Here is a 13,715-nt window from a genome sequence, read left to right on the forward strand (position 1 = left end):
ACCACTGTGATAGGACGGATATCAAACAATGACAAGTCAGAATACAGTAAGGAGATAGAGCGCTTGGTGACCTGGTGCAATGAAAACAACTTCTCCCTCAACGTTGGCAAACTAAAGAACTGATCATTGACTTCAGGAAGAAGGGAGGAGAACATGCCCCCATCTACATCAACGGAGCTGAGGTTGAGAGGGTGATGAGCATCCGAGCTCCTCTGAGTGATGATGACTGACAACCTGTCCTGGACTTACCACATAGATGCGACGGACAAGAAGGCACAACAATGCCTTCTCTTCCTCAGGCAGCTCAGGAAATTTGGCATGTACACAAGATCCCTCACCAACTTTTATAGACACACCATTGAAAGCACACTGTCCAGGTACATAACTGCCTGGTAAAGCAATTGCTGTGTCCAGGGCCTTCAGAAACTACAGAAAGTTGTGTGCATAACTCAGGCCATCACAAAAGCCAATCTTCCACCCATGGACTCCATTTACACGGCCCAGAGCCGTGGAGAAGCTGTTAAATTCATCAAAGACCCATCGCACCCTTGTAATGCTCCCCTACAATCTCTTCTGTCAGGCAGACGATACAGAAGCCTGAACACAAGCACCAGCAGGTTCATGAACAGCTTCTTCCCAGCCATTATTAGACTAATGAATGGACTCTGTAACTTCAAATAATGCGTATCTTGCTAATGTTGACCTTGTCTAGCGCACGCCCTGTGCAATGTAACCTGTATGCCTCCTATCTAGTTCTTTTTTCACCCTATCATCTGTATGTCCTTGCTTACTATGATCTGCCTGTACTGCTCTTAAAAAATCTTTTCACTGTACTTAGGTACACATGAAAATTAATCAATCAAATCAAATCAACTGACCGACAGCTCTCTTGTCTCATCAATACCATTGGCCAGTGGCCATTGTTTGGATAACATTCAGACCCAATGGTGATCATTGCTGTCGCTGGATGCAACGGTAGATGGATGGGACTGGTGTCTTCACAGTCAGGCTTGCAGATCCCAGCAAGAAGGTCAAAGGGAGTGAAAGAGGCAGGTTGGGCAGTCCCAGGGAAAATGAAAAATACAGCAGGGAGAAGACAAGTGGCAGGAAAAGACTGCAATAGAGCGTTGCTTAGAATCTGATGGGTGCAGAGGGACAATGATAAGTAACCCCTCTGCCCCACCCTTGCCTGCTACCACACCAAACAATAAAAGTTGACAGACTAAACATTTGATACTGCCCTCCACTTGTCACGGAATCCCTACATTGTGGAAGCAGGCCATTCGGCCCATTGAATCCACATCACACCTCTGAAGAGCATCCCACCCAGATCCCTACCCTATCCCTGCATTTCCCATGGCTAATCCACCTAGCTTGCGCATCCCTGGGCACTAAGGGGAATTTAGCATGGCCAATCTACCCAACCTGCACATCTTTGGACTGTGGGAGGAAACTGGAGCACCCGGGGAAAACCACGCAGACATGGGGGTAATGTGCAAACTCCCCACAGACAGTTGCCAGAGGCTGGAATCAAACTCGGCTCCCAGGTGCTGTGAGGCATCAGTGCTAACCATTGAGCCACTGTACTGTCCCCTGTTTGTGGCAGGAGTGGGAAGACACCCTTGAATTGTCATGAATTGAGTCCATAATGTTACCCTCAATTTTACACTCACCTGCCACATTACAAATGGGGGGGACGGTATGAAATTTAGCCCCTTGTGGCTAATGCACAATTCATCTTTGGAAACCAATGGGACTCAATATGCCTGGAGCATAGGCTTGGATCTACTATCAGCTACATGGAGCAACATTGTAAATGAAATGAAATCTCCTGTCATATCTACACATAATGATCAGAATAAGGAGAACTTGTTTGAAGACTGCCAGACTAAGATCAGCTGGTATCATACAATGGAATTTGAACCTAAGACACTCAATGGTTCAGACTTACACCATGTAGAGTATTTTAATGAATTGTGATAGCAGGTTTATTTATTTGTTTGGTATTTATTATACTGTGGATAAAAAATGACTTAAGAATAATGTGTCTTGACTGCTGAACTTGTGATGAGTATTATCAATGTAAATGTGAACTCATGGTAATGAAAGACGATAAAGTTCTTCCACACGTATCTTTGCCATTCATAATTAACTTACCTATGTGTTTTGTACTCTTTTTCACCCATTGTGGATGCCATGGCTTTCAGGAACGATGGATAGAAGAAAATTTGCCGGTGTTGTCAAAAAAATTTTAAAAGTTGTGAAGTAAAATTATGTCCAGATGTAATGATGAGAAACTATATTTCTGGAGCTGGAAGACATACACTGCATGTTGCATTGGCAACCATGTTACACATGTGGTCAAGCTGTTGTAAGGATTTGCAGTGAAATGACAACTTATAATAGGGGTATTTCGTTAGAACTGATAGAATAATGTAATTGCCAAGTAGAATAAAGTCTTCCTTGAAGAGGTAAGAGTAAAAAGCAAGAGAGACACTAAGAATCAGAAACAAAAACCACCAGGAATACCCAGCAGAGAGAACAGATAAGATGCTTTGGGTTTAGGTGCTTCTTCAGATAAACAGTCAATACCTGGGAAGGTCTGACCAGCCTCTTCACACATGTTATCAGGCCTGCTGATATTTCCTCATTGAGATGAGTCGGTTGCTTATTAAAGAAAATTTCACTCTTAAGGTACAAGTTAACATTAACGACCAAGTTTAATATAAAAAGATCACAATAGTCTTTAGTTCATATATTTGATTAAATGCATTAATCCAGATTTCTCAATCTAGGCAGAGTCATCCTGTGAATGTACTATTATCTTGATACAAAGTAAAAAGCCTCATTCATGTTAAGTCATTGTAGGTCCAAAAAGCTTTCACAACTGAAGTGACAAACATCAATCTTGACTCACCAGTTTTACGTAGGGGAAAATCATCCTTTGTGTCATCAACTGCCAATGATGGTTGCTTATATGATGGAGAACTTCCACTCTGTGGTGGTGAATTCTGGTCCAGTGAAGTACGGTGGGCCCCCCTGGTACAGGAACAAAGCGTAGAGATTTAACACAACTATTAAACGGACCACATAATAAACTGACAATATAATCTTTGTAGGTAGTCTGCATTGCTTCCACTTTAAGACACCCTTTCCATGTCAGTTATTCACATTTGTCTTCAACTGGTTGGATTGTCATGAATCAGACTTGACCCAGATTTAATTTGCTATCTTTCCCCCGTTTGCATGAGGTCTTTCTGTTTCCCCTCTACTTTTTAACAGTCCAACTCTATTAAACAGATGGTGATTGAACAGAGAAATAATTGTTACCTTTTGTCAACTTTGGGAAATCATACACAAATTTTCTATTCAAACTACTAATGATTCTTTTTTGGCATTTCTACCACTCTGTCAAAACTCTCCTGCACAAAGTCTCTGACCTGGTGAAGGGTTATTTCAGCATCAGACCAAGGAAGTGTGAAGAAAGGAAACATTCAGCAATGGATCTGTGCCAATAGTCCTAAAGCGAAATAATCCAGTTTAACTCTAGTTTATTACTTCTGAATGTTATCGATTTTCTGTCTCCTAGCCACTCGTGGCAAATTATTTCAATTTCTAATTGTATCTGTGAGAAAAGCAGTATTCTGACTTTTGCTTCCATTCTTCTGAAAGTTGAGTATTGCTGAATTGAGAGACATGTTGCTAGAACTTTTTGTCATGCAGTCTTCAGGGCAAATGCAAGAGTGCCAATTTTCCAAAAATCATAGGAACATGAAATACTGAATAGTTGGTAAGTAGGTATGGATTAGCTGAAAAGTTGCCACAGAGAAAACAGGAAAGTGAGGCTTCCTATGCTCCAGTTATTCAAATAAAAAGGCGCAAGGCTTGAACATATTCTGTTTGCAAAGAACAGGCACTGCATATAAATGTATGTTATTTCTAGCAGCTGTAAGTGTCACCCATTATGAGCTTGATTGATTATCATAAATTGGCTGCTTGTGTAGATATTATCACACTCCAGATTATCCAGTAAATCCTGCCCAATCATAGAATCACTTTGAGCAATCAAATTAGCTGAATTATCCAGAAGCATGGAAAGCCTATATAATTCCCCAATGCTCTCTGAACAGTAAAACTTTAGCCAGAGTTCATATGCCAAGCAATCAACATCCCTTTTCTCCTGTATATTCTTCTAGTCAATTGGGTAGCACTTCTGAGGTGTCTGCAGCTACAGGTAAGTCATCCACTTTTGTGACTGGTAGAGTGGGGAAGTTTGTGATCTAGGTAAGAGTAGTGTAATCTCCAAAATTAAGGTGTCTGTACAGGATCCGTGAACCAAGCTTAGGGGTGTCATTTATAGGGGGATAGAGTTGTGGGGAAGAAATTATATCTAATGACTGGAAGCTTGGGTGTTAGAGGGAAGTACTTACCTACCGCTCAAAGACATCATCACCTTTCTTCAATTGCCATATTCCCTGAGGCACTTTGTTATGTCTCCACTAAATCAAGCAGCAGATGATTGAGCTTATTGAGATTATTGAAGTATTAATATCTCACTAATCCCAACATAGCTGTTTTGATGTTCCACTCTCTTTCAAATAAGATGTTAAAACCAAACCAAAATCATCAGATCAAGCAAAATCTAACTAAAGCAACATTGATTGAAATTCAAAAGTAAACCAAAAGATGTGGTAAGGCAATTTACCAGAGCAAATTCTTTCTATAAGCTCAGATTTTTGGCTTCGTTTTAGTAAACCTTGCATGTGCCATCATTTTTGCTCATGAATGTTCTGCTTGATGCTCCTTCTTGGCCTCCCACTCTGTCTACAGTGTTCCTATTTTGTTTTAAGTGTCACAATTCACTGGCTTAGAGTGCTGGAAATAAAGGCCCACTGTTCCAGAGTCAACACAAACGTAAAAGTTGTTTTTTAAAAAAGTATGCAAAGATTCCCCAGTTTACTAGAACTTGAGATCTGGGCTGACATAAAGCACGAGCCATGTTCCTATACTTAACAAGAATTTACTTTTTATAATTCAAGCAATTAGACTTGAGCAACAGGTAAACAATTATAAGCCATTGGCAATATAACACTAATAATTAAAAGTCCTATCCCTTATACACATAAACACATGGTCAAACACATATAGGGGAAAATAAAAAAGCAAATTATGGATTGTGGGAAATCTGGAAAATATGTCCATTTCTTGTTCACAAAAGGTTGCTGAAATGATTCTTTTGATTCTTGGGCTGTTCAGAATGCTGCTTTTCAATTAACATTCTCCTCATGTTTCCATTGGTATTCAATATGCACAGGTTGGTTGGTTCACTTATAAGAAAGATTTCTGACTCATCTGTTAAAAATCACATCTTGCAGAAACAGCCGAATGAAAGATTAACTAGTTTTCTTCAGATTTGAAGGGGCATACTGCAAAGGGAGAAAGTGCTTTTGGCTGGCAGAGACCAAATGACTTCTCTATACCTTGTTCCTAACCCCAAGCTATTCAGTAAGCTAACAATCACACAATTGTCGGCAGGCCTTTCTCATCGATAATTGGTCACTAATCCATAGACCAATCAGCTTTTTGCTGCCAACCAAAACTCCATCTCTGCGCAATCCCTTGGCTCCAGTTCATTTGCAAACACTGCTGTAATCCATCGCTGCACAAACATTGTTCACAAGTATCAAATTGCTCCCTTTCAAACTGTGCAGAAATCTCTGGTTTTGCAAACAATTCTTTTCTCATTTCAGCTCACAATGAAGAATAAAAAGACACAATCCTACAGAAGAGAATACCAAAATATGTGGAAGCAAAGTAGGCTATTTAACACATTGAGTCTGCTCTGCCATTCAATAAGATTGCGGTTGAAGTGATAATCTTCAACTCCACTTTCCTGCCTCTTACCAATAGCCCTTGATTTACATATAGAGTGTAAAGTATTTGTCTATCCAAGCCTTAAATATACCTGATGACCCAGCTTCTACATCTCAGTAGATTCTACTTCTACTTATTCACTACCTTGTCTTAGATTTATTTTCCTGTTTGCTTTTATGTAGAAACAGTGATCATTTAAAAGAAGCTACAAGTTCAGTGTCTACTTCTGTCCCTCTTCTGCTAAGTCAACACACTTCTTGCACCTTCTGTTTTCTTTTAAAACAGGCCTTAATCTCTGTCTGCTCACATTCTGCTTCAGTTCTACTCTTTTTCAATCTCCTCACTCTCAGTGTCCATGACCTTTCATCCAAGTACTCATGGGTACCCGCATGGGTCCAAGCTATGCCTGCCTCTTTGTAGGTTACGTAGAACAATCCCTCTTCCGTACCTACACTGGCCCTAAACCCCACCTCTTCCTCCGGTACATTGATAACTGTATCGGCGCCGCCTTGTGCTCCCACGAGGAGCTTGAACAGTTCATCCACTTCACCAACACCTTCCACCCCAACCTTAAGTTCACCTGGACCATCTCTGATAACTCTCTCTCCTTCCTGGACCTCTCTGTTTCCATCTCTGGCAACCACCTGGAAACCGATATCCATTTCAAGCCCACCGACTCCCACAGCTACCTAGAATACACCTTCTCCCACCCACCTTCCTGCAAAAATGCCATCCCCTATTCCCAATTCCTTCGCCTCCACCACATCTGCTCCCAGGATGAGGCATTCCACTCCCGAACATCTCAGATGTCCTCGTTTTTCAAGGACTGCGACTTGCCCCTCTCAGTGGTCGGCAACGCCCTCGACCGTGTCTCTCGCATTTCCGGCAACTCATCCTCACACCCCCTCTCCGCAATAACAACCAAAGCAGAATCCCCCTCGACCTCACGTACCACCCCACCAACCTCCAGATCCAACGCATCATCCTCCGACACTTCTGCCATCTGCAATCCGACCCCACCACCAAAGACATTTTTCCCTCCCCACCCTTATCTGCTTTCCAGAGGGACCACTCTCTCCGTGACTCCCTTGTCCGCTCCACGTTCCCCTCCAGCCCCACCACACCCGGCACTTTTCCCTGCAACCACAGGAAGTGCTACACCTGCCCCTATACCTCCTCCCTCACCCCCATCCCAGGCCCCAAGAAGACTTTCACCTGCACATCTGCTAATGTGGTATACTGTATCCGCTATTCCTGTTGTGGCCTCCTCCACGTCGGGGAAACCAAGCAGAGGCTTGGGGACCGCTTTGTGGAACACCTACGCTCAGTTCGCACTAAACAACTGCACCTCCCAGTCGCGAACCATTTCAACTCCCCCTCCCATTCCTCAGACGACATGTCCATCCTGGGCCTCCTGCAGTGCCACAACAATGCCACATGAAGGTTGCAGGAACAGTACCTCATATTTCGCTTGGAAACACTGCAGCTCAATGGTATCAATGTGGACTTCACAAGCTTCAAAATCTCCCCTCCCCCAACCGCATCCCAAAACCAGTCCAGCTTGTCCCTGCCTCCCTAACCTGTCCTTCCTCCCACCTATCCCCTCCTCCCACCTCAAGCCCCACCCCCATCTCCTACCTACTAACCTTATCCCGCCCCCTTGACCTGTCCGTCCTCCCTGGACTGACCTATCCCCTCCCTAACTCCCCACCTACACTCACCTTTACTGGCTCCATCCCCGCCTCTTTGACCTGTCTGTCTCCTTTCCACCTATCTTCTCCCCTATCCATCTTCTATCTGCCTCCCCCTCTCTCCCTATTTATTTCAGAATCCCCTTCCCCTCCCCCATTTCTGAAGAAGGGTCTAGGCCTGAAATATCAGCTTTCCTGCTCCTGATATGCTGCTTGGCCTGCTGTGTTCATCCAGCTCTACACCTTGTTACCTCAGATTTCCCGCTGCGTAACCTACTCTGCCAGATAGACCATCAGACCTTTTTTTTTTGTTTTCTAGCTATTAGACTCCTTCCTGAGAACAATGAGATATCTATTCAATTTGCCACTCAAGTGTAAAATGAATGTCGCAGATGAGTTTTAACTGTACAAGTTATTATGACCTGTTACATTCCTTTTAGATACCATTAAAGGGTCTTTTTTATATATCTTGTCAACTTCAATTCTAGTGGCATTAGGGTACACTGCCGATTCTGGTAAATGGATTAAGCATTCATCATTCATCATCAGCGGTCCCTCACAGATGAGGATGACTCTCTTCCACTCTCGGGGTGAGTCCATACGTTGCTGTACAGACCGATGCGGCTTCCGCAGACTCTATAACACTTGGGGCAGAAAGTGGTTGTGGGAAGAGGTGGGTGAGACATTGGTGTGGCAGCGCGCTCCCTTCAGTGCTTTCCCCTGGCTTCCACTTTTTTCCTGACAGCAAGTCTAAAGGTGCTCGACACCTTCCTGGATGCTCCTCCTCCACTTTGGATGATCTTGGGCCAGGGATTCCTGGGTATCTGTGGGAATGCTGCACTTCGCCAGTGAGGCCTTGAGGGTATCACTGAAGCACTTCCTCTGTCCAGCTGGGCCTTGCCTACTGTTTCGAAGCTGGAGGTAGAGCACCTGCTCAGGGAGTCTCGTGTCGGTTATGCAAATGATGTGCCCAGCCCATCGTAGCCAATCAAGGATGGTCAATGCTTCGGGTGTTGGCCTGGTTGAGGTGTTGATGCGTCTTTCTTCCCAGCAGATTCTCAGGATCTGGCGCAGGCAACGATAGTGATAGTGCTTCAGTGCCTTGACGTGTCTGCTGTAGATAGCCCATGTCACAGAGTCATAAAGGAGGGTGGGAACCACCACAGTTCTGTAAACCATGATCTTCATGTCAGATCTGATGTTGTTGTTCTCAAACAGCCTTTTCCTCAGGCGGCTGAAGGCTGTGCTAGCACACTGCAGGACTTCTTTATCAATATCAGCTTTGGCCAACAGGACACTCCCAAGGTATTGGAAGTGGTCAATGTTCTCTAAGGCCTCCCCTTGGACCTTGATGATCGGGAGTTCGCTCCACAATGCCAGGCCAAGTTGGTGGAAGACCTTCAACTTGTAGATGTACAGGATGAGACCCATGCTCTCCGTATGCCTCCGTAAAAGTGCTGACTATGGTCTGGACTACACTCTGAGATTGCACATACTCAAGCATCTTCTGCATACTGCAGCTCGATGACGCTGGCTGGGGTGACTTTGGTTTTGGCTTGAAGGTGGTGAAGATTGAATAATTTCCCGCTGGTTCTGCAGGCCAGCTCCATTTGAGCGGGGAGCTTGTCGGTGGTGAGGTGAAGCATTGCAGAGAGGTAGATCAAGAACAGTGTTGGGATGATGATGCAGCCCTGATTGACGTTGGTCCAAATGGGGAATAGGTCAGTGGTGCAGCCATTTGTCATTGCCACAACTTCCATGTCATCATGGAGCAGGCAAAGGATGGTGGTAAACTTCATGGTGCAACCAAAAGGGAGAAGGACGCTCCATAACGTTTCCCAGTTGATGGTGTCAGAGGCTTTTGTAAAGTTGAAGAAGGTGATGTATAGGTATAGGTGGTTTTTCTCTGCATTTCTCCTGGCAGCTGTTGCATGGTGAAAGCACTATTGTCCCATTCACAGATTTCTCACATTTTAATCCACAAACATGTAGATTCAAATCGCATCCGATCTCACATTATTGCAATGCTGAATGATGGTGCTGTGCTAAAGAAACTGTTTGTCTGTTTGAATAAAACACATATAATCTGATTTCTGTAAATTGTAATTTAATCAAAGCTACTTTTTCTTCAAAAAAATACTTCAAAAATATAAATGCCATTAGTAGGATGATGGTACTTACTTGTACCAGTGTTTGGGATGTTGAGGGAAGGAATGGTTCTGCCCACTTGATGGAGATTCTTTTGCTGATTTACTCAACAGGAATTCCTGAAGTTTCTGCTTGACTTCAGTACTGGCCACAGCACCTGAAAAAAGAATGTGCGCTTCGATAATCGTCACACTTTGGGATCTTTTAATGACTTCTTAACAGAGCATCGTAGGAAAAAGAATAGGCCATTCAGTCCATCAAGCCTGCCCCATCATTCAATATGATCATGTCTGATCAAAGATTCAGTGCCCTTACTCATCACATTCTCATCAACATTGACCCCACTAGTAATCAAATCTCGATTTTCACCTCATCAATCTCCAATTTAAGCAGATTCAAAGGCTGAGCATCAGTATCCCTTCTGTAGTCAAGAATTCCAAAGGTTTACAAATCTCTGAATTAAGTAGCTTCTCATTTCAGACCCAAGGGGCATCCTTTGCATTTTTAAATTTTGCCGCCTGGTTCCACACCCCCAACTGGGGACATCTTATCTGTATCTACCTTGCTTATCCCTTGAAGTGTTTTGTTAGTTTCAATGAGATCACCTCTCATTCTTTGAAACTTTAGTGAATACAAGCCCAGTTTACCCAAACTCTCTCTACAGGTTGGCCCTGCTATCCTGAGAACAATTCTGTTTAACCTTTATTTGCACTCCCTTCATGGCATTAGCAGATAAAGATAAGGATTAACAAATTAGAAAGGATCTGGCCTTACACGGTGTGATGTAGAATCAGAGCCCATAGTTTTAGGATAAAAGGCAGCAAATTTAAAGCAAATGAGGAGAAATTACTTCTCTCGAGGGGTCATGAATCTATGGAATTCGCTATCCCAGACTAAAGTGGATGGTGGGACATTGAGTAAATTTACGGAGGAGATAGACAGATTTTGAGTTAGTAATAGGTTGAAGGGTTATGGAGAGCAGGCAAGAAAATGGATTTGAGGCCAAGATGAGATCAGCCATGATGGTATTAAAGGGTGGAGCAGGCTTGAGGGGGTGAATTGCCTATTCCTGCTCCTCGTTTTTATTTTCTTATTTTCTCAGGTGACCACAACTGAACACAGTAGTCTAGATGCAGTCTAACCAGGCTATTATACAACTGAAGCAAGCCTTTACTATTCCAATACTCAAATCCTCTTTTAATAAAGGCTAACATTCCATTAGCCTTCTTAATAGTTGGCTGCACCTGCCTGTTGACCTTTAGTGATTTCTCAATAAGGATACCCAGGTAAATTTACATTTTCCAACTTCTCACTATTTAAGAAATACACTGCACATCTGGATCTCTTATTAAAGTGGATAACGTCACATTTTCCTACATTATCTTCCATCTACCACATTCTTGCTCAATCACTAAGCCACAAATCCTCCCGAAGCCACTTTACATCTTCTTCACAGCACAGATTACAACCTAGTTTTACATCATCTGCAAATTTGAAATATTACATTTGATCCATACATCCCAATCATTGGTATATATCATGCACTGATCCTTGCAGTACCCCTGCATTCACAGCCTGCCAACATGAGAATGAGATAGGAAGAACTGCAGGAATCAGAGTCATTACAGTTTGGAGCTGGAGGGACACAGCAGGTCAGGCTGCATCAGAGAAGCAGGAAAGTCAACATTTCGGGCTAGACCCTTCATTAGGACTCCTACTCTCCTACTACTCTGATGCTGTCTGACCTGCTGTGTCCCTCCAGCTCCAAATTGCATGAGAATTACCCATTTATTCCTACTCTGTTTTCTATCTGCTAGCCAATACTCAATCCATGCCAGCACATTACTTCCTAACACATGTGCTTAAATCTTTCTAACTAGCCTCCTGTAACGGACTTTAGGAAAAGCCTTCTGAAAATATAAATATGCTACTTCTGTTGGCTCTTCTTTATCAATTTTGTTAGTAACATCTTCAAAAATCTCTCACAAGTTTGTCAAACATGATTTCCTATTCACAAATTCATACTGCATGGAATATGCCCAACCAGATCACTATCGATAAGTTGTCTATTTATCCCATTCTTCAGAACAGATTCGAGCATTTCCCTATTACTGATGAAAGGCCAACACATCCGTAGTTCCTGGTTTCCTCTCTCAATTCTTTCTTGAACATTAGGGAAACATTTTCCACCTGCTAATCAATAGGTATTGTTACAGAATCAGAACCAAAATGTGTTAGGAAATAATTTTCTGAAAAATGGCTTAAAGTGCGTACTGTTCACAGAAGTAAAAGACAATAAATAGTTAAGATACCAATAGTTTCCACTATAGATGTTAAATTATAAGTAATTTAAGACCATAAAGTCGTAAGAAATAGGAATGGGGTGAGCCTTCAACCCCTTGAGACTGCTCCACCTTTCCATAAGACCAAAAAAAAATAGGAGCAGAGTTAGGTCATTCAGCCCATCAGGCCTGCTCCTCTATTGTATCACAGTTCATATGGTTTCTCAACACCATTCTCCTGCCTTCTCCCATAACCCTGGGTTCCCTTACTAATCAAGAACCTATCTATCTTTGTCTTAACTACAATCAATAACTTGGCCTCCACAGCTTTTTGCAGCAATGAGTTCCACAGATTCAGTAACCTCTGACTGAAGAAACTCCTCCTCATCTCAATTCTAAAGGATCATCCCTTTATTCTGAAGCTGTGCCCTCAGATACTAGTCTCTCCTATTGGTGAAAAAATCTTTTCCATGTCCACTCTGTTCAGGCCGCTCAGTATCCAGCACATTTTCCTTAGATACGGAGCCCAAAACTGCTTATGACATTTGAAATGCGGTCTGACCAGAGCTTTATAAAACCTCAGCAGTACATCCTGCTTTAGTCCTTTGAAAATGAATGCTGACATTACAGTTGCATTCCCAATTGCCAATGGAACCTTCATGTTAACCTTAAGAGAATCCTGAACTAGGACTCTAAAGTCCTTCCCTGGTTCAGATTTCTAAAGCCTTTCCCCAATTAGAAAATAGTCTATGCCATTATTCTTCTGCATCCTTCCCGCTTCCCCAACACTATCCATCCCTCCACCTATCTTTGCGTCATCTGCAAACTTAGCAACAATGCCTCAGTTCCTTCATCCAGATCTTCAATGTATAATGTGGATACTTGTGGTCCCAACACTGACCATTGCAGAACTCCATGAGTTATCAGCTGCCACCCTGAAAATTAACCCTTTTATTCCCTACTCTCTGCTTCTGGCACTCAGCCGATCCCCTATCCATGCCAGTACTGTGCCCCTAACATCACAGGCTTTTACCTTATTTAGCAGTCTCCTATGTGGTACCTTGTCAAAGTCCTCCTGGAAATCCAAATAGATCATGTCCACTGGCTTTCCCTTGTCTAATTTGCTTCTTATCTCCTCAAACAATTCTAACAGATTTGTCAGGCATGACCTCCCCTTGATGAAGTTGTGCTGACTCAGCCCTGTTTTACCAGGCACTGTCAAGTATTCTTCAAGTACTTCGAAGGGAAGGCAACAGCCCATCCACCTAGCCTGCACACTTTTGGACTGTGGGAAGAAACAGGAGCACTCGAAGGAAACCAACGCAGACACGGGCAGAATGTGTAAACTCCACATAGATGGTCATCTGAGGGTAGAATCAAACCCGGGTCCCTGGGTCTTTGAGGCAGCAGTGCTAACCACTGAGCCACTGTGCTGCCTTAATTCACACTTGCTTGTGCTTTCCAACCCTTTAGAGGAATCTAGAAACTTAGAGGATCAGAAAAGCCCATTGCAACTCATCCAATTAAATTTCAATGTTCACTTTATTCTCCATCTGGAAATTAATTTTAAGCAGATTACTCAAAAATTATATATAAATGAATAATGAATAAAAACTACCGCAAGTCAGTGAGTTCACAAACAAGTGCATATCTTCATCCATTTATCAAACCTCAGTCAAGTACTTATAGAGAAGGGTACAAATAAACTCCAGAACTGATT

The 13,715-nt window shown here is 42.8% G+C and overlaps 1 protein-coding gene across 1 annotated transcript in view; it reads right to left on the reverse strand.

Moving 5' to 3' along the window:
* LOC109931812 (histone deacetylase 9-like) overlaps positions 1-13,715 on the reverse strand; it is a 948,406-nt gene that overhangs the window by 333,370 nt on the left and 601,321 nt on the right. The window contains exons 6-7 of the mRNA XM_048608478.1: positions 9,747-9,870; positions 2,918-3,039 (exon numbers count right to left, since the gene is read on the reverse strand). Of these exons, the coding sequence (XP_048464435.1) occupies positions 2,918-3,039; positions 9,747-9,870 (246 nt within the window). The remainder of the gene's footprint in view (positions 1-2,917; positions 3,040-9,746; positions 9,871-13,715) is intronic.

Source organism: Rhincodon typus, chromosome 2 (genome assembly GCF_021869965.1).
Source record: "Rhincodon typus isolate 14 chromosome 2, sRhiTyp1.1, whole genome shotgun sequence".
NCBI classification, from domain to species: Eukaryota; Metazoa; Chordata; class Chondrichthyes; order Orectolobiformes; family Rhincodontidae; genus Rhincodon; species Rhincodon typus.